At 39.6% G+C, this 24,159-nt stretch overlaps 2 protein-coding genes across 3 annotated transcripts; one reads left to right on the plus strand and one right to left on the minus strand.

Moving 5' to 3' along the window:
• Positions 1 to 982: 982 nt before the first annotated feature.
• LOC105688464 (G protein-coupled receptor kinase 2) lies at positions 983 to 16,296 on the minus strand. Of its 2 annotated transcripts, XM_048651145.1 has the most exons (8): positions 16,136 to 16,296; positions 15,714 to 16,059; positions 13,387 to 14,386; positions 11,314 to 11,409; positions 7,341 to 8,605; positions 7,014 to 7,151; positions 6,556 to 6,684; positions 983 to 6,261 (listed from the first exon to the last, which is right to left on the minus strand). In XM_048651145.1, exons 3-8 carry the CDS (start codon positions 13,436 to 13,438, stop codon positions 6,166 to 6,168), a joined length of 1,776 nt encoding a protein of 591 aa, XP_048507102.1. In that variant the 5' UTR covers positions 13,439 to 14,386; positions 15,714 to 16,059; positions 16,136 to 16,296; the 3' UTR covers positions 983 to 6,165. The 2 variants fall into 2 exon arrangements, with proteins under 2 accessions (XP_048507102.1, XP_048507103.1); XM_048651146.1 differs by lacking the exons at positions 11,314 to 11,409; positions 13,387 to 14,386; positions 15,714 to 16,059; positions 16,136 to 16,296 and adding an exon at positions 9,412 to 9,465.
• A 2,615-nt stretch (positions 16,297 to 18,911) lies between these two features.
• On the plus strand, positions 18,912 to 24,038 carry LOC105688479 (lysyl oxidase homolog 2). Its single transcript, XM_048651147.1, has 8 exons — positions 18,912 to 20,058; positions 20,422 to 20,568; positions 20,984 to 21,259; positions 21,390 to 21,596; positions 21,745 to 22,042; positions 22,120 to 22,248; positions 22,855 to 22,978; positions 23,096 to 24,038. The coding sequence occupies exons 1-8, from the start codon at positions 19,809 to 19,811 to the stop codon at positions 23,216 to 23,218; spliced, it is 1,554 nt and encodes a 517-aa protein (XP_048507104.1). The 5' UTR covers positions 18,912 to 19,808; the 3' UTR covers positions 23,219 to 24,038.
• Positions 24,039 to 24,159: the final 121 nt, after the last annotated feature.

Consider the following 24,159-nt stretch of genomic DNA (forward strand, 5'->3'; position numbering starts at 1 on the left):
GAAAGTTTCGACCCTTCTTGAAGTGAAAACTGAAAACTATTGACCACTTTCCCGAGCAAAAAACGCGAAGGTATTGTCCCCCCTGAAGCGATACCGGAAAAGTATTGATTTTTCTTGAATTATTAAAGCCCAAAATGGGTCAATACTTTCTATCATCAGTCAACGCGGGTAAGCAACCAAAGCGCCTGATGATAGATGCACCCGCATTACACGCGATGTCTCCGCTGTAAGGCGGGTCTCTTGACGTCAAGGGGCAAGAAACTTGGAATTTTAGTTCACGCAAGTTCCGCGAGCCGATGTTACGCCACTCAGCGCTACGTGTCACTTCTTCGGCGGGGAAGATGGGGTATTTGAATAATTAATTAAAATATCGAAATTAAATCGGGGATTGTACTATTTGTGCCGACAGACATAGCGCTCTTCGGTAGAGCTCCCACAAAAGTCGTGCGAAAATGGCGATGAAATATTCTGTCTGCATATTACAGTCAGATGATGTTTGGTTTTTTTAATCACGAATAGTATACATATAATATCAAATACGTGTGTATTAAATTGGAACTATGCATTCGTACTTGATACAAACTGACTTTGTTGCTTGTTGAGAAAACCTAGATCCCTGGATTCACGTGGAGATAATTTGAATAACAATTCAACCCTGAAGATTAGAGACAGAATGCGCTGAAATATTATATCTGCAATATCCTAGGATAACTTTTATGTTGCTAAACTATTTCTATTCGGAGTCGTAACACGGGATATCCTGTTACGCCCTTGACACAGGAAGAGAGAATCTATTATTTCACTATTATCGACTTACAATTAGTCGACCCGTTTTTCGGCGATTATGCTCCCTCCAGTTACCAGGGGCTCCAAGTTTCTGGTGTACATATTCGAATCCCTACACTTGACTTCATCCACCTGTTAAATTGATATCCAGTGATTTCAAAGATTACACAAAAAATCAAATGAATGAATAAAGGCGTTTTAGTTTTCAAACATTTTTATGTTCATTCATCGAATATACTGACATGAGTAAATGAGCCATCATTTTCACCCGGCATACAAATCGCTGCACTTGCACAAAATGTAGATTAAGTTACAATATGATAGATTAAGGTAGATATACAATTAATGGTATCTCGATTGACACTGTGATATGAACTAGAACCTTGTATCATATGGATATATATATATCTATATCTCTATACCATAAATATACATGTATATATATACGTATATTTATAGAATAATACAAACATTTTATGTATACATATATATGTCTAAGCACGTAGTAATGGTCTAATGAGTGTATCATAAATGCATAAACTTACGTGTATGTATGGAAAACGTTTTGAAAATCATACTTATCTCAGAAACTCGCAAGGTATACTATAATTCCATTTCGTCAGATACCAAAACTTGTCAAAGAACTTGAAAACGAATTAATCGAAGGATCTTCTTTCAATTTCAATACACCGATAGTATGCCTATACATACAGACAGGTGCGTATGTGCGTACACACATAAATGTGCATAGCAATGAAATTATGAATGAGCGTTGTTTTTGTGAATAACGAATCAGAAACAACCAATGATGTTTTATACTGCATAAGTTCCTAGATTTCATTTCTCTTACAATTAGTCTGCCGCTAATGAATAGATACGTATATGATCATCGGAGGAGCTGATCATAGAAAGAGTGCAAAAGCAAGCAATCTAGCTATTTCAGGAACTCCGACAACGTAAAGTTTGATCAAAAGAACCGAAGAATCATGTATAAAAGAATGGCAGTTAAAAAGAAAAAACTCGTTCTCTTGATGATTTTTTTTTTTTTCTTTAGATTCATTAATCCACAAAGTATTCAGGAAACTATGAACATACGGATGTGTGTATCACATGTATACCATACACATATATAATTACAATACAATATTAATGACAGCAAGCTCTTGAAAAAATGATTGATTGGCCTGCGAACGATCTCCAGTTTATTCATGAGTTTCATTTTCTTTTTGCTCTCTTTCTTTTGCAGACAATTGGCGTTGAATTTTTCGATGTACGATTTCGAAGATATATCATCATACCTATCTGAGTATATCTAAATTTAAAATATTTATTAAGTAGTAACAATTATGACTTTCCAATTTTCTGTTCTTTTTTTTTTTTAATTATTTTAGACATGTTTTTCGTGTCGTTTTGTTTGTTGCACATACGAATACCATTTATAATTAAAAACTACCATCTCTTCGCTCTTCACAGAAGCATTGTCTTCATTCGTTTTTTATTTTTGATATTCGAATACGCTGATCATTGTTTCTACTTTCTTCTTGGTTTCGCTTTTGCTTCACCAACACTTGATCAAAAAACGCATGAAAAAAAAATAACATCTAGCAAAAAAATTGCACGAGACAGACAGATGAACAGACAGACAGACACGGAGGTGGAATGATAGATAATAGGCATTAGACCCGTGAGCTATAAAAATGTTGATAACAACAATAACAACAATTATAATAACAATAAAGTGAAAATATGTTTGTGAGAAAAATTCATATCCCTCACAAGCGCAAAATAAATTAATCTTCGACAATGAAGGAATAGATGAAAATATATTATCAATATAAAGTGTATTATTATTACTACTATTGTTATTGTTATTACTCTTATTGATAATTTCATTTTTTCATGTTTCTTTTCTGCAGTACGAAAAGCGATACATATACTATTTAACATTTATGTGAATGGATGTTGAGAATCAGTATTTGTATTCTGTGCGTGTGTATACTCCTTGGTGTATAGACATGATTTATCAATATTGCGTAACATTTTACAATTGGTTTGTGAGTCTTGGCAAAATTGTAAACATTTGTAAATTGTTGTTGGCAAAAGCATGGATAAAAAGATCAATCTTCTTCGAAAGTTTACAATGTCAGGAAATCAAATATGTTTCTATAAGATTATTATCTGAATACTTTTCAATTTTCAGCCTGTTTCCCTAATCAATCCACAATTTTTTACATATTTTTTTTTCGTTCTTCGGATTAATGCTTTCGATTTTGTTTATAATCATTATTTCACATCAACACTTATACGAAAACGTAAATTTCACGAGTGAAAATATTAATAATTAAACTTGAGCAAGAGACACATAGCGTACCTATATTCAATTCATGGCATATAATAAATTTTTTGTTCTTTTGCATTCTTAAATTTTTTTTTTGTTCAGTGTTCAAGTTAAGGTGCATCATTCTTTGACGAGATGTAAAAACAAGACGTACATTTCTTGAACCTGAAAAAAGATCTGTTACAACGTATGCGTGTAATTGTGAAAATATAGTGTAACATGTAGTATAACATATTGTATACTTATATCATAGATATATATCTATGCTTATATTATACCTATGAACGATTGATAAGAAATGATACATTCGCGTCTTAATAGTATTCAAATAGCATTGAAACAAGATTTTGTGCAGAAAAATAAATAAAAGGTAAAAGAAAAACTAATAGAAATACTCCGTTTTTGTTCCTAATTCTTTTCCTTTTTTTCTTGTTTCCTTGCGTAAATGCGTCAATTGCGTAAGAAACAAATTATTATTGTAATAATTTAGATAATTATTATATGTATATCTATTCTCTCGATGAAAGAAACCTTCATTCTAATAATAATTGTAATAGTAGTAGTGTAATTGTAGGTATAACATTAATTGGTAGTAGTGTATTAAATTATTTGAATTACATTAAATTATTATCAAAGACATATACATCATTATCACTATAAATACATAAATATTTCACGCAGAGTATCTCAATAGTAATATATTGTGTATAATAATATATAATTATTCATAAATTCGGAGGCCGGGAGGAGAAACTACTAATAAAATTATAGTAATAATAACAAATGATTTTTTATAGTTATTTCTCTTCATTATTCTCTTTTTTTCATGTATCATAATCAATCAGATCATTAAATTTAGTTAATTACCTTCGAGATATCTTGCTACTAATAAAATAATTCGATTTATCGGTGTCTCTGAAAGATTTGCTTTCTTTTTTCTTTCGGTATTGTTTTCTCGTAATCAATGAAACTACACCGACGATAATATACCTATCTTTCAGATCTCCGGTGGTACCTATAACACGTCATGGTATTTATAATTTGTTTGCATGAAGGTAGTAACAATAATAATAATTGAAAAGATAACAAAAGATAAAAATTTGTTTTCTAGTCGGTTCTCTTTCTAACTTGCTTCGTCTTCAGTCGTTACATCTATATGTATATATATTGTGTGTATACATTTATACAATGTATCAATCGTTTCTTCATACATTTTGTATTGTAGTTTGTTCATGTGAATACGTGTGTTTCCTCATAAGCTATCGTTGTACTCGAAAATCTATTGTTTCGCGATGCTTATTACATAACTGTAGGGTGATTACGATAATAAATAATGGATGCTGAACTAAGCATACGATATCCAATCTCAGTTCAACGCATTTATGAACGGAATCTGGGCGTACCTATGTTCCTTTTTCTCTTCTGTTTTGGTTTCCAAAGAGATTCACATCGATCAAATGTTATACTTACTGTTATGCGAGGAGAAAGAATTGAATGTGTAATAATATTATGTAATGAGAAGTCTCAACTTTTTTATCATACTTGGCTTCTATGTGCTTTTCTTATTACCTAATGTCCTATATTCATAATTCCTTCCTTTTATTCCCCTATAGTGTGCTTTGGAATATGAAAACGCTCTCTTCTGTCTCATCAATGAACTTTCATTTCACTTTTTTCAATTCAATTACTATAATGCGTATTATAAAATTAAACGATTTCGTATAACAGGAAGACGAAAATAACCTTGAGATTCGTAACTTAATCATACTTTATACAATAATGAAATCGTTGAATTCTATGGATTATTGGTATTTCATGATGTTTCGTTTTCTAGTTTTTATTAATTTTAATTTACTTTTTCCAAAGTAGAAATAATTATAATAGGTGTAGGAAGTTCCGGAACGAAAAAACCCCCACTCGGCCGTTGAGAATGAGGCATCTACACACCGAACGTTGTAGACGCTTTCTGTATTTGTAAATTGTGCTTATGAACAATGTTTCAATTTATGATATAACTTGACCTGTAAACAACCTGAGAATTATTTTCATTTTTGTTTCAAATTCTACATACGGACCTCTCTGATTAAACGCTTCGTATTATTCATAGTTTTTTTTTTCAATTTTTTAACACGTTTCGTTTAATTCTTCTAATTCTCAAATGTTATACGACCTAGTACGACTAATTTGAGTTTTCAGACCTTTGACTACTTCGACAAGTACATTTTACTTTTTCATTGCTAGTATCATTATCATTACTAACACCACTAATATTATTAGACGCAGTTGCAGCAGCTACTTCGTTGACCTTTTTTTTTTTTTGTCTTTCCAAACTCAAAATCAGGCTCCCACTTTAATCTTGGTATCGGTCGGCTTTTTTTTCCTTCTTTATTTATTTAAAATTTTCCGAAGCTACTAAATGCTTGCACGAGTTACTTCATTCCGAATATCGTTATTTTACGAATAAGAGAAGAAACTTTGTTTCTTTGAATCCATCGGACGATTTATTTGAGCCCTGCCTGCAGATCGAAGTCCATAGATTTTTCCTTTTTTTCCATCTTCCCATTAACATTTGGTTTCCCATCTTCGGAAAAATTCACGACTATATCGAGAATTGTTGACTGTACGAACTGCATTGATTCATTAGTCTTTTGTTTATGTTTATTTTGATTTTTTTTTTCAATTTGGTTGTTGACCTCAATTTTCGCCTGTAGTCATTTAAAGTAGTTTTAACACGTGTTTCGAAGAACGTTGGTTCTGTTGGTATATTTTGCCGTTCACACGTGAAGTTGGGGTGATCCAAAGGAGATCGTGTGTTTTATCGAGGTGGTCGCGTTTCGCCGACTATTTCAAGTTCATCGTCGATGTCACCGTCTCGATGGAATTCGTTGGGAACTTGCAAACATCCGAAGAACCTGCGGTGTCAACATCGCGAGAGATCGAGATGATGTATATTTTTTACCTCGAAAAATCTAGGGGCAGCAACGCGTGTATCGACATCCCAGAGGCGTCGATTTTTCAAATATTTCCGAACTAATTCGGGATCAACTGGCCGGCATTTCGGATGTCTGACTTTGGGAGAGCTCTAAAAGATAACACTCTGATACAGGAATTTCCCGAGTCCTCGCACTCTGCTTCTTCTGCAAATTCAAATAGTATACGCGTTACAATCGATATCGATGAAATTATACCTACCGGTGGTGACCCACCTTCAAAGATTCGAGTATATCGGTTGAAAATCTATATTCGATATTTCTGACAGTGTCTTTGAACATGAACTTTTATCGAAGATGCTATCGATAGAAAATATTGGAGTATGCGAGTGTGGATAGTTAAAAAAACTGTCGAAGCAAAGGGGCAAAAGTAAAAGATATTGAGTGTCATTTTCACGTGTAAGGTGACACTCGGAGGTGTAAGGTAACACCACGACCCACCTTTCTTCGAAATGGAAAGCAGCCCCTGTTTTCGTTGCTAGGTGGTGAATGGTTGATGACGAGATCTGGAGTCGGTGAATTATCCGGGCCCATGACATTCAATTCCTTAAAACACTCTGTTTCTATCATCTGCAAAGAAGAAAGATAAAATTTAGATCGTAGAAAAAGTCCCAACAGTGTTCGTCGTTGTTGCTATCCCCAGGTTGCATGTTGCGAATCCTTTTTTTTTGTGGGTCAAGCAAAATGCATCGAGCTTTTGCAATCAAACCGTCGCAAGAAACTGATAAGAACCCAGTTTCCGTTGACGTCAATGGTTACTGTACAGTTGTGGTTCCGAGATAGGAGACCCCAAAGAACAATTCCATATATGTATAATCTTATTTGTGCAAGATCGACGCATTTCATTTCCAACAACAATCACATCCCAACATATTCCACGCGATCGATGAAATAATTACCTCGTTCTGCCAAGGAATTGATACGCTTCCAGTGTTAAATTTGCTGTAAAAAGTGTCATCCGTTTCGTCCAAATTGACACCTTTAACAGTTGAAAATTGCTCGATATCCAAAACATCTTTAGCGTAAACCGCATGTGGCTGTAACAAATTTTATGGTGCATTTAGTTGATTTCAGTGACTGTGCGTAAACTTCGGGCGTATACTTTTGATTACAAGGGGGATTGCTTGCCGATAACAACCTTGAGTCTATCAAGCTGGTCAAGGCTACGAATGATGTATAAATCACACCGGTCGTTGCAGTACCACGAATGGAATTATTTGACTTACATCTGGTACGAACGGCGGTTCCCACATTCCAGCCTCGACCCTCTTCCAATTGAGACATTGGAAAAAATTGTGGAGTTTGACTTCCTTTGAGCCGTGTCTTCCGCACCTAGATCCCAGCCTGGATTTTGGACTTTTTTTCAGTAGCTGTTGGCAGAGACTTTTTGCTTCTTCGGTAAACTTGTGAGAATACTTCTCTTGGTCTTCTTTCACTCTTCGATCGACTTCTTCGCGTTTAACTTTCTCCTTGCGTGCCCTGAACGGAGCCTGTCCCTCTATCATTTCGTATAAAAGACAACCAAAGCTAAACCAATCGGGTGAAAAGGTATATTTTTCGTTGTCAATAACTTCCGGGGCCATGTAACCGACGGTACCGACTCTCCCCTTCACCATATCACCCTCCATTATTTCTACGGCCAATCCCAAATCGGATATTCTAACGTGACCGTGATCGTCCAACAGTATATTCTCAGGCTTACAATCTCTGTAAACAATGCCTTGAAGATGCAGATGATCTAGGCCGCAGACGACTTCAGCTGCGTAAAATCTTGCCCTGTTAATATCAAATCCCGGATCACCACCCATGTTGTAAATATGGAACTTGAGATCTCCGCCATTCATAATTGTCAGTACGAGACAGAGCGCATCTTTAGTCTCATAAGCGTAAGCCAATGAAACGACAAACTTGGAATTGATTTTCTGAAGTATATTTTTCTCTATCAGTACCATACTCTCACCTTTTCGTTTCTTTATACGTTTTTTCTCCAATTTTTTACACGCGTACATTTTCCCCGTCGCTCTGACCTGACACGCGCATACTTCTCCGAAACCACCTTTACCGAGTACTCTGTACATTCGAAAAGTTTTGTAGGTAACCGGTTGACTTTCCAGCCACTTCCATTGTAGGTATCGGTAGAAATAGAAACTTGTCAGAAATGCTGAAAAGGGTTCACCGGCCAAAAATCCTTTGACAGTCTGAGATATCTCCACGAATAATTCCTTGTTTCCCAGACTCAATCTCTCCTCGCATTGCGTGATCATTGCGTCGTTCAAAACGTCCACAACGTCCGATGCTTCGTGATTCAGGTACTGTGCGAACAGTTCTTTGCCGAGTTCAGATCGATTCTCATCCATTTCTATTTCGTATTTTTCTATTGCGTCTAGAAATAAATTGTAACGATGAAATGACGGTTTTTTGTCTTGGCAAAATTGGCGAAATAAAACCCTCCCGATCGGTTGTTGATCCACCACATAGCTGTACTTTATATCTGAAAATTCGAGAAAAGCACAATTATTATCTTTATTCATTTGAGATTCTCAAGTCCACGTTTGAAACCGAACGAAGACAAACCGTAATAAGATTTTCAGGGGCATTGAATGGCGACGGGAAAAGAGGCGAAAGATACGACTGAGGCAAATATAGGCCAACGGTCGGAAGTGTGATAATATCCCTAGTCAGCGGAAAATCAAAGGCTGAATAACGAGTATGACTCCGCCGCGGTTTCAACTGACCGCTCCGGTAATAAAGTGGGAGGTCCCCAAAAACTCCAAGTATACTTGAACTTTGACCTCAAATGTAGATTAAAGAGGAGCGTTTTTCTCTCAAGTAATAAATGGAAGATGAAACGAGAAATTCACGGAACGTAATCATCTCAGTTCTCTTCGATTTGATTCTTGAAAACAAGAAATTACGATTAAATCACTTTGGACGATATTCCAATTATCTTTCATTAGGACCAAATTTGATTCTTTCGTTTGCACGATGCCTTCGCGGACTATTCGCAATAAGAACGAAGAGGAAAAATAAATAAATAAAATAGAGACCCCGAAGATATCTTTCAATAATTTTCATGAATGAAAACTCAACATACGACGCATCTTTGTACAATACGTCAATCGATTCGATCCGGTGAATGATTGATCATTGGAATTTTACTCTGTAACACTCAGCGGTAGCTTTGATTTCTACTCCTGATAGTTAAACTATCGTATCATGAAATTTTCAACGGTTCATGTGTATCGATGCGAACCGCAGTAAGCGAGAAGTTATACAAATGTAAATAAATGTACGTACAACCGCTGTCTAAATAATACCGTTGCAACTTCCAACAACGAGATGTGCACCGACATAAACTGAATGAAAATCTGCATGTGAAACGGGTGATTCAAAAGTATGATGCGTATTACAAACAAGTGTACCTGTTATCTTTCATGTTTACGGTGCATTGCGCACCAAGATGGAAAAAATGAAAATGCAAGAAGAATCGTAACATCGTATGCATACATACAATACGTATGTGTGTAATTATACAACATATCTCAGCTATGAGCCGATAAATCGGAGATACCGTAGTCAGATTGACAATCGCAATGCCAACGATACTATCAAGTGCACCGCGCCATGTATGCAGTGGCGAAACGAAAAAATCAAAATCTGAAAACTGAGAAATTTATTCGCTTTCCTTCTTCGCGTGAGGTGATCGAGCATCGGGAATAACAGCGGAGTTACTTCTTTTTTTTTTCCGACACACATTTGTCGTTTTAATATTTTGCGAATGGGGGGCGTCGATCGCCGGAGGTTTGGTTGAATTTGGTCAAGTTACTTGGCTCAAGGTCTTCGACAATCACCTTATTCGCAGTCAACGCGGGAGAATCCCGTGCGAACGAATTCGCGTATAATAAAGTTATACGCCGATACATAGTTCGGTACTTATGTATTGTACATGTATATATTTCAGCAACAATATTCATACCTTGTGAAACGAGATAAGAAGAATAATGAAAACTTTGAGCAATGGCGAACGAGACGCGCGGTTTAACGGGGAAAATGGGAGATTCGTCGTCCGATTGCAGTACGTTGCAAATTAGAATTGAAAGTTTTAACGAAGTTGTGAGTTTCGTCGTTGCATTATATGTATAATACGCGTATGTTCGTCGCATTACGAACAGCAGATATACAATATCCACGTCCATTGGGAAATGGAGAATTATGGAATTGTATCTCAAAGGAACACATACCGCAGATAATGTAACATGCGGATCAATCGTTCGCCGAATACTCATTGATGCAATTGACAATTATTTAAATCCGAGGCCAATTTCATAATTGAAGGGAATTTTACGTAGGGTAATATTATTGAAAGTATATTTGCCGATCCCATCATCGATATGTTCGTTATATTGATAAAATGAATGGAATTAATTTACACACGGATAATATTAAAATAGTATCCGTGATACATATGCACGACTATTTCCAATTGTATGATATAATCCCCCCAAGACCCTTCTTCGGTCTATACCTATACCATATTTGATTTTAATCATGATTATTCAAGTTAATTTATTATAGTAGAAGCTCGTGCAGTGTATAATAGGGTATGTGTACCAAAATGATATGCGGTGCGCGTCCATTGCATGTATAAATGAAATATAGATACGCATAGATATTTTATGGTATTATTATATCTCTAGCTTGAGGTGCAAATATTTATCAATTATACATACATACGACTGAACACATAATATGTAGTTATGCTTGCGTTAAATGATGATAATTGTTTCAGGATTTCAATATACCTATGCGTGTACATAAACATTATATACCTATACGCGTGTATTCGAACGACGATATAATAAACGCGGGAATTCCGGCTAAGATCAATATTTAAATTATTGCCACAGCATCGCCGTTATCTTTTTCTTTCACCATTTTAATTTCACTATGACACACATTCTCTTAAATAACTTTATTATAATTTTATATACTCGTTGAATGTAAAAAAATTTCTAAGGATTTTCCCTATATAACCGCACAACCTTCCGTCGTATACTATACTGTAGCGCGCACGGTGTGCGGTATATAGATGAAGAATAAAAATCAAGTGTTACTTTATAATAATCGGTTTCGCTTCGTTTGGTGTTTTTTTTTTTTTTTTCTTCTCATGAATATTTACGCATATGTACGAATACATACCCAAAGTGTTCTTGAAATCGATGCATTGTGAAATGTGTGGAAATTGTAAGATCTTTCGCCATTTTTTACTTTTCCCCTTGTTGCTGTCACCACCGCCTGAAAAATAAATCAATCAATCAATCAATTAACGAACGTACGACTGAGGGATAAATAAACGAAGAATGAACCGACGAACGAAGATATACATGTATGCAAGTCAATGTTTCAATCATACAGCGCAGTCACGCTTATTTCTCTTCTTCTTACAATATCATCGATTCGCAGATGTAATAATAACAATAACAATGTTATTCGGAACAATAACTGCTTAGAGTAACGAAAAAGCCAGGCTAAAAAATGATGTATACCCATTAAAAGATTGTCAATGAAACATTCGATAGGAGAGTTCCGATTGCCAAGTCGGTGTGGCGGCCATATGGTGCGGAGAAAAAATCTTATTACGAATAATTGCGGTCGTATAGTTTGAAATGAAACGGTCACGGTACGAGACGTAATTTAATCTATGAGAAATTCTGATTTTTACATCCGCTGTTACTGTTGCTGTTGCTGCTGCCGTTGTCTTCTGCAGGCATTCAGAAAAAAAAACCTCATTCGTAACAGGCGGATCGACGTAAGGAGATCGAACATAGGTACCTATATGCATCCAAATGTATATTTATCTATACGTTTCAGCCCCCCCGGCGGTACTACCTTTCGAATCAAATGAAAATCGACACACTAATAAACTATACAAATACTTGTGGTTGGAATAAAATTAAACGAAAGAATATAGTTGGAATAATTTATATAATAATAACGAATAACCGAAACGTGGAGTAACCGGGACGTCGCCGCGTCGAATCGGTGGCAAAAACGAAAATGGACCGATTGACGAATCGAACTGATTTTTTATAAGTATGTTTTTTTTTCGGTACACAGCTACGGCCGTGGTATACGTATAATGTGGAACGTTATATGGCATTGCAGAACCGTATAAGCGTCGTCGTTGGTATAGGTGGATTCGAGGGTCAATTGGTAAGGAATATCTGAAAGTCCATAACTAATGAAAGAAATGTAGCGAAAAAATGAATCTACGTCGTCGGAGGACAGTGACTGATCGAGTGCTGTGAATTTATTGACGTGAATTATCTATCGCGTCGCTATTCTGATTATAAACCAAATGATTTTTCCTTCGTGAATTCTTCTGCATATTACAACGGAGATTTTCACGTCCATCTTTTTTCAACCCAGCGATTGTTACTTCTTCAGATGTTGTCTTTTATTTCACCCGCTGAAATTCATTTGAGTAATTGCCCAGACTGGGGGGAGGGGTGTGAAATAAGATGATGAAAAGAGAGAAATAAAAGCGGGAGGAACTTGAGAAACGAACTGACGGCGATGGCTTTTCTTCGACTCGTACATCGACATACATACATATATCAAGAAGACACAGGCCTGGTAAATTTATCAAGTGTTGTCTCTGAATCCAGTATACATTTATAACAAAGTGAAAGTGTTAATTAATGATCACAATCGTCATAGGTCAACATCGTCATCGTCACGCAAGCGATATGTAAGGTAATGCACAGTTTCGGGGAAAAAAATTAATTAATAAATGAATGATGAACCGCGAGGAGCAACGGTTATCGTCGGCTGAAATGCATTTGCTACGGAAAACCGGGTGCACGCAATACCGTGGTGTCGATGGTAGTTTTCTTCTTCGTTCTCCTCTTATCGAGCACCTCGTGCGTTATATGCTTTAAGATCATCATTTTCAAAATCACGACGAATCACAATCGAATTCTATCTCATTATTTATAGAAAATTTTCATAAGAAACTATGATGTTTTATAAAGCAGAACGCAGCTTTTGAATTGGAATTTTCGTCTGAGCATTCGATTGATTCCTAGCGAAAGACAAACGCAAACTTTTTTTTATGGAAAATGTCCGATGGAATCTCACAATTAGTGTAGTGTTGCGTACATTTTGGCATGCGATGACGCAATAATTATTATATGATAATGATCGTTGATGGACGATGACGACGAGGTCGACGACGACAATCGTAATGACGACGATGATGGATATAATTACCTTCTCTGGCTTTGAGGTAAACGGTGTTGGCTACGATGTTCTCCAACTCCATCAATTCCAGCTTGATCGAGTTTGCTTGTCCGAATGACGGGAAACGCTACGACGGTCCTGTCTCCGTATTTTTCTACCCTGTCGGGCCTCAGCAGCCCTGATCCCATCTGCAGGAGTTGACGAGACGTTTAACCCCTTCCCAGGAAAGCCAGAGCGACTATTCGATTGCGATCGATTTTTTAGTTACTATTATTATTGTTGTTGCTGTTATCACTATTATTATTTTCCGAAGAAATCAATGGTAACCGATGAATAAATTTTTTTTTTTACAAATCGTGATGTCTTTTATTTATTTATTTATTTTTTCCAAACTCCGAATAACTGTGCGACACTTCGCTGATATCTTTTCCGTATCTCTTTCTTTCGAATCTTTTCTTTAACGCGTCACTTGTATTTTCTGTATGACGATAAATAACGAGAGATTTTTTTGAACGACAAAACAAGATCGAAATGAAGCAAAAAAATGAATAAATAAATAAATAATATAAATAAGTTTAATTCGACGAGGAATGAGGAAACAATCTAGGTTCCTTCGATGGAAAACTTGGAGAAACACGCGTGTGTAGGAAAGTCCTTTTTACCAATGAATATTGGAAATATTTTGGGGTTCGTGTTCACCCCGCCGAGTACTCGGTTATTTTTCTTTACTTTTTGTGTTCTTTTATGTTCCACACCCCGTTGGATTTTCGTGTCTCCGGTATCGCGTTGCTTCGAAGTGGTATCGCAAAGACAGAGAGATGTATAAGCGATATAACAACTTGTGTTCGACGGTCCAATTTTTGGAGATAAACTCAATTGTTGTTTGTTTCGATTTTTTTTTTCTTCAAGATGCGACGGAGTACAATCGGATATTGGATCCTGGTTCTCATAACAGCAATAGCACCCTGATATGTATAAATTTCCGTTCTTCGTTTCTCTCCTTTTTTTTTTCTGTTGACGTATCAATGTTCTGAAAAGTGAATAGAAAAAACATACGTTAAGGAGTGACGTCGATGATTCAGATTATTATTTATATTTAATATCAATTCGAATGTTCGACACTATCCGACACCAACGGTCCGGACGTGGGCGTTTACGAATGAAGACAGAAATCCTATATGCGATACAAATAATAATGTTTACTATGCCACGATGGGCCCTTTATCTAACATGATCTACCTTTTATTCAGTAATCAATTCACCCCCCGTACCGACTATCGTACTAGGGGGGAGGTTGCCTGAATCAACACACGTGTCCGTATAGTAAAAGATACTACCGAATGACGGTGTAGTTGATTTGTTCGCAATAGTTTCCTAGTATTTTTCTTTTCTCATTTCTACGATGTATTAACATATCCGTCTCATTGATCATCGCTGTATGTTATCGCGGCTGTGTCGGCGAGTATAAATCCTCTTTTTCTTTCTTTCGTCTGTCCATTTTTTGGGTAGAACGGTCTTCGGTATCCTTTGAGTTTGGAAAGTGCGATAAACGTTTCCCCGAACGTCAATCTTACCGAATATCGAACTGGCAAGATAATTTTCGACACCGAGTAAAAGTAAAAAACTTGACACGTTTTCAGGGATAATTTATTCTGATGTCTGCCCGTGCGAAGATGCATCGGAATAGATAGTAGGTAAAAGAAGGAAGCTGAAAACAATTGACTCTGGTAACAAAACGCGGACATCCGCACAATTCACAAAAGCTCGCTCGATAATGCGTGAAGTGAGAGTAAGGTAGATATAGTAGTACACGGTAACGTCGACACCGTCTTTCGTTTGTTTCTCTTTTCTTTCCCTTTTTCAACATGATAATAAAATTATAATTTTTAAAGCTCCTATGACGCAACGATCGTAACCGGTGTACTTTGCACGCAGCAGCAGCAGCAGCAGCAATAACAACAGAATTTCAAGTTGGAGTCAAAGATCAAGTAGCAAAGACAAAGAATGAAGAAAAGCAATATTGTTACTGGTTTCTAGCGGAAGAGCAGCAACAGCAACAATGGGTGTATTTTACGCATCTAGACGTTTTCCAAGTCACCTAATTATTCTTGGATGATACACCGGAATAACACGGAAATAAATGAATTTTTACATAATTCAAGAGCGTTAATTTTTTCCGGTTCACCCTGTATATTATTCTGATATACATAGGTATATCAACTAGCAGCGGTTTTAGCTCCCAAGAAGCGCAATGGCCGACGCACGGGAAAACTTGGTTTCGATTTTCCACAATTCAAATAACATTCCGCACCAACTATTCCACTCGATTCACACAAAATATAAATAGAAAAACCCACCGTTTTCAACAATTGCTTTTTAACGTGTATTTGCCTCGAACGATATCGGTTTCCGCCTAGCCAATCTTTTGCACAGGGAATATTATATCACACACATTTTTTCCGCAACGACGTGATTATTTGTCTCTTACGAGTTTTTGTATACCATTGCCGTACGTGTATCGTTTAACGCGGTGTTTTTTCGTTAAGCGGAAATTTTGGGTAATCTACTTTTTTCGGGCCCGTGTTCTTCGCGACTCCGCCGAGTAGGGGATCAAACCGCACTACCACCACCACAGTTGTTCTTCTTCTACCATGGGTATTTTGTGTGGCGTGTCCGTCCTATCGCTGAATTCACTGCTGCTGTCTGTTGGAGAGAGATGAAATTACTAGCTAGGTTAAACCGCTGCTTAAAGGTAGAGACCACAATGGCAGAGACGTACCCTCGAATTACGACAGGACGAACGGAGATGGCCCACGATCAACGCTACGATGGCTATGGTGAAAACAGGGGAGCGGCGTACGCCCGTAGTTTGCCTTCATTTTCCTCCGATCAACGTACAATATTTTACGCCGACAGCGACATCTGTCGCAATTTCGCTCAACTATTTTTATCTCGATTTCGAACGATTTTTCGATACAAACTTTTCGGCGGGAGAAATGAAACGCGTATCGGTAACAATATTGGAGATATCTTCGTTAAGTGACTTTACTACGTGGGTTACACGACGATATCTCTATTGACATTTTGCACGCTGCACATTCGTCGTAAGGGGTCGGGAATTCCATCGACGTACATCGAGATTCCGAAATATTTTCCGTGGAATCTCTCCCGTCCGCCGCGGGGTGGGGACCGAGATGTGAATTCAAAAAATTGGGAAACGGAAAGAAAGGGCACGAACAAAACTTCTCATTCCCTATGCCTGTACTTCTCGATGTACGAATTCTCAAAAGGAGACGATCGTATTGCAGCGCGTTTCGCGCTCTAAAGTGACACGTGGATATTCAACAAACATATTCCTCGTATTCTCGTACCAAAAGTATACTCTCTTGGGCATTTCGTGGTGGACGATTCATTGTCCTGGAATGCGTCTTCGGAATGCACCATTCGAAATAGATAATGCACAACGCCTATCTACCTCACCCATCGTTTCTCACTAATTGCTGTAAACGTCACGAAAATTGACGCGACGTCGCGTCTCCTCGTGTTCAAAAATTTCAATAATTTGCATTCTATCGCGGATACATTCGACGCCGATAGACAGGTACGGTGTAAGTAGATTGAAAATTGACATGGGCGGAGTATCGATACATGGCCGAGAAGTATACGTGTCAACCGGCGAAAGTATTCGCATTGCGGGTGACGTGGTTGTCACACGATACCGCGGCGATAGTCTTAAAAACCATGGAGGAAAAATGGAAAACAAAAATACACACATATTTTTATACGGTCACATTATGCAAAGAGCTCAACATACGAACAGATAGTCGGTATATACGCCGGTATTGCACATGTATCGTATGTACCATTGCGCAGTGCGTTGAAGAGTCTTGAACCTTTTGACCTAATTATATTGACACTCGCTAATAATACGCAACGCTCCCCTATGTAAGACATCTATTTACCTAATATACATTATCTGTGTTACATAATTTGAATATACGGTACGTCGACGCGTCACCCGTACCCCGAATCACATCATCGATCGAAAAACCGGTAATAATAAGTAAATTGTATTCATCGAAGGGAAAATCGAGAAAATCGTTGACCCGCTCCCGCTGCAGTTATACGTCACCATTCGGAGAACGTCCCTCGGATATTTCGATTCTTTTTCTACCTACCCTTTGCGCTTTTTTTTTCTATTCTCTTTTTCCTTCTTTCATTTTACCGGTAAACCGCGGCGAAAAGTCTTATTAAAATCGACGCACGTGTCAATATCTTTTGTCGGGATAAGAAGATTAAAAAAAAAGTAGGGCAAGGTGGGTATAAAGCTGATGAAAACATTTCAAAAGTTTCACGTTATACCCACACGATCTCGTACGTGTATTCCAAAAGACGCGACGACGATTTTTTTCAGGCTTTAGCCACCCCCGAAATTTCAGTGTTTATAATTTCCTTCGACGTCCTACGACGACCGGACGATCTCCGAGCTCGCGTCGTTATCAATACCTATCGTTATTTTTCTCCGAATACTTTTAGCAGCTGGAAGGCGGCGTGGAGGAGGCGGGTTTCGGAGGTCGGCGAGGGAACGATGACGTAGTTCAAAAGTCGTCCGGCGTTATTCGGTTCATCGTCATGTGTCCAAGCGATTATGCGTGTAACATCTTGAGCCGATACGACGATTGACGCGTTTCGCATCACCGTAACGTATTTTATCGTTATGGGATTTGCGTATGCGTGAGTAACTATCGCCAGGCTTCTGTTCGCTTGACCTTTGAAATCGTCGTTATCTGTGTCATTGGGTATCCACGTTGACGAGATGTTGGAATTCCGCAAGAGAGACCGGCGGTCCGAAAAATGGAAGGCTACACTCGGTGGATTGTAATATACGCGAAATAGAAATTGCCATGAATCCAGCAACCTCTGATCGTGTCGTAGATCGATCGTTTTCCTTCCTCCTCTGCCCCGGGTGGGTGATTCCCAGCGAGTATAGTCCTCCGAGGCCATCGCCGAAGACGAATCCGATCCCGATGCAAAATGGCGGAATAAAATTTGAATTCGTTGTAAAACAGTTTCCACCGAACGTCGGTGCGGTTCCTCAAGTTTTCACGTTATTCAAAAAGATGAAAGCTTCTTCGGTCGGTTGCTCTTATTCCACAAATGTCCGTATCGTATGATCCGTACGATCCGTCGATTATTGGAGCCACGTGACGATTTCAAAGGTCAAAGATGAACCGGAATGATCGAAAAACAGGCGACGGCCTGCTGACGGGGAAAAATAAATCATCGAAACCAGAGCGGCGAAGCGGAATGAAGAAAAAATAAAAGTAAGCGCTTATGCGTCGACCAAACAATGTTGCGCACTGTTCTTTGCGAGCGCACGTGTTTTCAACCTCCGCAAGGCCAGCTGGAGTCTGTCAACGCGAAAGATAACGCCGCAACCGGGTTCATCTTCGTCTTCTTCTTCTTCTTCTTCTTCTTCGTCTCTCGATATCACGTACAAAGTTGGCGTTGTGGAGATCCCCTATATTAGCGGCATAAAAATAATTAATCGCGTACATCGGTTTCATTTTCGAGTAATCGACGAGCGACGCACGTATACGCACAGATGGTAAAATTTCCACAACTTGGTGCTCGCGATGAGAAAAAAGGCACCGAACGAGCGCGAACGGAAGCCGCGCGCTTCAGTAATCACGATCCGAAGAACTTTCTGCGAGAAGAGGAGATCCGACGGTAGTCGGTCAGTCGCTGAAAGTGCGTCGGTCGCGATAGACATCGTAAAATTGATAGCGACACGTCTAAGCTTAATTTCTGTGCGAGATATACACGAAAGCAGACGGTAAACCATCGGCTGATTCGAATTGTACTGCGGAAGAAGGATATCTCTTATTCAAGCGCGTCGAACGCAGAGGGAATATATTTCAGAGGGGTATTTCCAAGCTTTTATCCGGAGCTTTCTGGCTTTCAAGTCTCAAGTACCCTCCGACGTACAGGTTGAGCCACGTATATACCAAAATAAAATTTTAAATATTAGAACCCACCGCGGTCAAAAATAGTACACACTTTTGTACCTCCAAGTACATCCAGCCGTACGCTCTTACGTACGCGCACGTACACGCCCGTCCGGTGAATTGTTTTCAACTAATTTTTCGACCAATATTCACCCCGGTAAAACGTGGAAAATGCCATCGTTCGGGGACCTTCGGGGTTGCGTGAAATTCTGACTTTTTTCCATCCCTCGTGGTTTCGCAGATCATTGCCGCATTGTTCAAAAATCTTTTAGCGGAGATTTTCTTCTTGTATTTTTTCACTTTGGAATTACGGATGATTTCGTAATCGTGATAAAGACGCCAGTATTCGTTCGTTTATTGTTAATTATTTAGTTCATTCGATCGACGGGGGCGTAAGAGAAAAGAAATTGAGAGATATAAGTCGAACGTCAATCGAGAAGGAAAATGTACAAATTATTAGCCACTGCTTTGATTGTTTTCTCAATTTTACTCCCGCTGCAAAGTGTTCTTGCCGACGAAACAATCGGCGATAATGTTGATAATCGCACCGCTGTCGATGCCACTTTGAGTAATAACGGTACCTATAATCGGGCTAAAAAAGCGCAGATAGTACGAAAATTGAAAAGAGATTTCAGAAAATTGAAAAAACAAGAGGGCGCTATTAAACTCGTCGACGGAAGGGGTAATTACGAAGGTAGGCTAATCAACGATGTTGGCATAGGTCAGATAAAACGGAGAACAATATTAGACATAAATTTGTGTATCGAAATAGCTCATATGAACAGTATTTTCAATTAACTCGGCACATGGAAAGAATTAGAAGAGAAATAGAAGATTGTCTTTCTTCAATCGATTGTGTCCAATAACCAGAATCATGTGAGGCCGAGTCGCAGACCCAGAAAATCCAATTTTGGAATTTCGGCAAAACTATCGAATCAAATGCACCGTCAGAATCCGACACGTTGGTCGTACCCCGTATAGCGCTCACGATTTTTCCCTGGTCCGAGAAATTATGTCCGAAGCACAGTGGCGATTGCTGATTAATTTTCCCCGCTAGGAAACGTTGAAATTTTACACAATGGAAAATGGGGCAGCATTTGCGACGACGAATGGGATTACATGGAAGCGAATGTCGTTTGCAGACAGTTGGGATTCGAAGGAGCGATCAAACAAACGACCAATGCTCGCTTCGGACAGGCAAGACGTAAGGATATCGAGCTTCTTTTCATTTATCTATTTAGTCTTTTTTTGTTCCACCTCCGTACCACCTCGTTAAACAGAAATTTCGAATAAACGATTGTTTCTCGACTATACCCGAAAATTCTACCCGATTCGTTGCGTCGCGAGGACGGATTCTCATCCGCTGCAGTTTCTACATCGAGCGACTTTGATCGCCTTCGATAAATTTCAAACTCCTCTTCGATTTTTTCTATTTTCTCCCCCCCCCCTCCAAATCACGTAACGTAGGCTCAATTTTTGCAAAAAGCTCTACGAATCGATTCGATGAGATTCACTCGATTCGGTGAGATCGGAAAAAAAGAGAGAGACATGAAACGAATTGAGCGATGCTCGATCAACTTTACCCCATTAACGATTCTCTTCGTCATCCGATCCCGAAGGTCGTTTTTGGATGGACAATATTTACTGCGATGGTACGGAAGACGAATTGTCCAAATGCCGTTTCGATGGTTGGGGTCAGTCCAACTGTGAGGGAAGCGAGGCCGCCGGAGTTGTGTGTAAACACGAAGAAGAGGCTACGCCTCCGCCGACGCTGGTAGCCGCTAAGCCCCCGAAACTGAGGATCAAAGACGTGCATCGTCAAGGCATGGCCGTACGATTAGCCGGGGGACGGGTACCGAGCGAAGGTCGCGTCGAGGTCAAACTCGGCAACGACGGTGAGATTTTTCGCCGGTCTTGATCCCAAAACGAGAGAAGTTTGTTTCTGAATGAAAAAAAAAAAAAGGAATACCGCCGATTAACCGCGATCGATTCCTCTGCCCCTTCTGATTTCTATTTTTTCCTCAGACTGGGGACTCGTCTGCGGCGATAGTTGGAGTTTGTTCGAGGCGGGTGTTGTCTGCAAACAATTGGGTCTCGGTTACGCTTCGGACGCTATCCAGACGAATTTTTTTGGCGGTAATCGAATGCCCATGAGCATCAGCGGCGTAAGATGTCAGGGTGACGAGCCGAATCTCGCACATTGTCTGCACGACGAGGTAATCGAATGTCCGGGTGAGTAGAAAACGCAGTGAAAAGCGCGCGGCTTCGGAAATTGACTTTTTCTCCCATCTCTCTCTCGCTTTCGATTACGTGCCTTACCTGGGGCTCCGGCGCGATTCTGAAAATCCGAATTTTTTCTCACACGTGTCACACGATGCAGGTATAGCGGAAAATGTAGCGAGCGTGCTCTGCGTTCGTCAAATAGCCGATCTCGTGTTCGATCATACCGAATTAATGAGGACGGCGCACCTCGAAGACCGTCAACTCTATTGGTTGCAATGTGCGATGGAAGAAAATTGCGTCGCATCCCAGGCCTACAAGATCCAAAAGGATTCGGATAACTGGCACTTGGAAACGCGTCGTCTCTTGAGATTCACGGCGAGAATTCTGAACGCGGGAACGGCAGACTTTCGACCGTCGGTACCGAAACATCTCTGGGAATGGCACATGTGTCACATGTAAGAATATTCCACCCTGCGAAGATAAACTTTGTCAAGGTCACGACTGATTTTCCTTTTCCCAACGATCGCGTCAGGCACTATCATTCGATGGAAGTCTTCGCTACCTTCGACATAATCGATTCGAATGGGACGCGCGTTGCCGAAGGTCACAAGGCATCGTTTTGTCTGGAAGACAATCAATGTCTTCCGGGAGTGGAACCGAGGTCGGTATATCGCGGAAAGGCACGGCCTGTACCTTTACCAACATTGAGAGTGCCGCGAAATGAATCGATAATAAATTCCCGATGAAAAATTGACGAAAACATAGCCCGCGTATCGTGGCACTGTTACGCGACCTCTGAACGCGGGTGCAGCGTTAAAGGGTAGACGATTCGTTCGCCCGAGGAAGTTGCAAAATATCGATTTGTTTCGCGACGCTCCGATTGTGCTTCTTAACGTAAAGTTCGACCCGCGTTCGATGCATTACGCAGTGAATACGTACCCGTGTATTGTTATGTACCTATACCATCCACGTACCCGAGTCGCAGGCACGTTGGCGAGGCTCTTCTCGATTCCGATATCCTACGCCCGACTCTGGTGAGTAGCGAACTAATATTTCGTCCAATAATTCGCCCCGTCAACCCTCCTTTGCCCTTTTGGCGAGAAAGCCCTCAATCCCGGCCGGGTGCGATTCGAACGACGTTAAAAAATGAGGGAAATAAGACAAAGAGAAAGCACAAAAAAGGGAACTTGGTAATTGTTTGTCGTGATTGTTTTCTTACGTTTCGCATATTTCCAAGCTTATGTCGGATGTCGATCTTTCGTTCTAGATACAAATGCGAGAAATACGGCGATCAAGGTATTTCGGTGAACTGTACGGATATTTATAAGCACAATATCGACTGCCAATGGGTGGATATCTCGGAACTCGAACCTGGCCGTTACACCATGAAGGTAATTTCGCACCAGAATTTGTTTCAACCTTCAATGCTGCGGAAATGTTGATACTTTCCACGTTTGCTTTCTCTACCGTTGTGCCGCAAGCGTGAATCTCCGTCTTCTATTTTACAGGTCGCAGTCAATCCCGAGTTCAAGGTCGGCGAGATGACCTTCGACAACAACGCGGCGGTATGCGAGCTCTTGTACACGGAAACCTTCGCCTCGGTTCACAGCTGCAGACTGGAACGCCCCTAAAACTGATTCGGATACTTTTCTTTTAAATTTACCTCCATATTCCGAGGTGATCGATAGTGGATAGCATAGAAAAATTATATTTCAAAACTAGTCGCGGGTGAAAGGGACAGCAACAGCTGGAGGGGTGCTCCTGTCCCTTTCATACGGACGGATACCCTTGATTCAATTGTAAGACGTGAATCGACGATGTCGAAAAAAGTCAATCAACGATCATCGTTCGATCAAGGGATAATACGAGTCGAAGGGAAGACCCACGACGGACGCACTTTCAATAAATCCCAGCATACACCTTGAGGAAGTTAGAAGAAGGTTATCCCCACCACCGAACACCCCAGCCAGCTTAATCTAGCCTAACAATGACACGGTATACCTATCGCGACTAACGTATACAAGGTGTACATCACATTTTCCCCGATACCCGAGCGACTTGTGCCATTTCGTACGCAGGCATAGGCCGTAGGGTATTCCGTGTCAAGTCGACCAGGTTCTCACTTGATTCACTTCTCTTCTCCATCTCGCAAGTCCTTTCGGATTTGGTGAAATCATAAGGAGCAACGGAGAACGCGCCACGTACGGAGTTTCGAGTTGCTGCTACGACCTAAAAATATCGTTCGCCCTTTTTCGTCGATCTATTTATTCGGCTCTTCGATTTGTTCAGTTTTCTAATTTTCCTCGTCGCAGAGTCGAGTTGCGACGGAACGCCCTGTATACAACGCACTGCGGTATTACCTTCATCGTGACACCTGGTAAATGGTTAATTCATTTAAAGCTTGGCAAATGAGGCTTGCCAAGGTATAAAAGTACGGCTTCGCATATCGAACGTTTCGCTGTTTTTTCTTCTCATTTGTTCCATCTTCCTTTATTTTCTCTCCGTTGTTTCTTCAGTTGGAGTTCCACAGTGCTACCTGGAAGGAGGGTACATTGGTTCGGTACGGTGCGAC

Source organism: Athalia rosae, chromosome 2, assembly GCF_917208135.1.
Source record: "Athalia rosae chromosome 2, iyAthRosa1.1, whole genome shotgun sequence".
NCBI lineage: Eukaryota > Metazoa > Arthropoda > Insecta > Hymenoptera > Athaliidae > Athalia > Athalia rosae.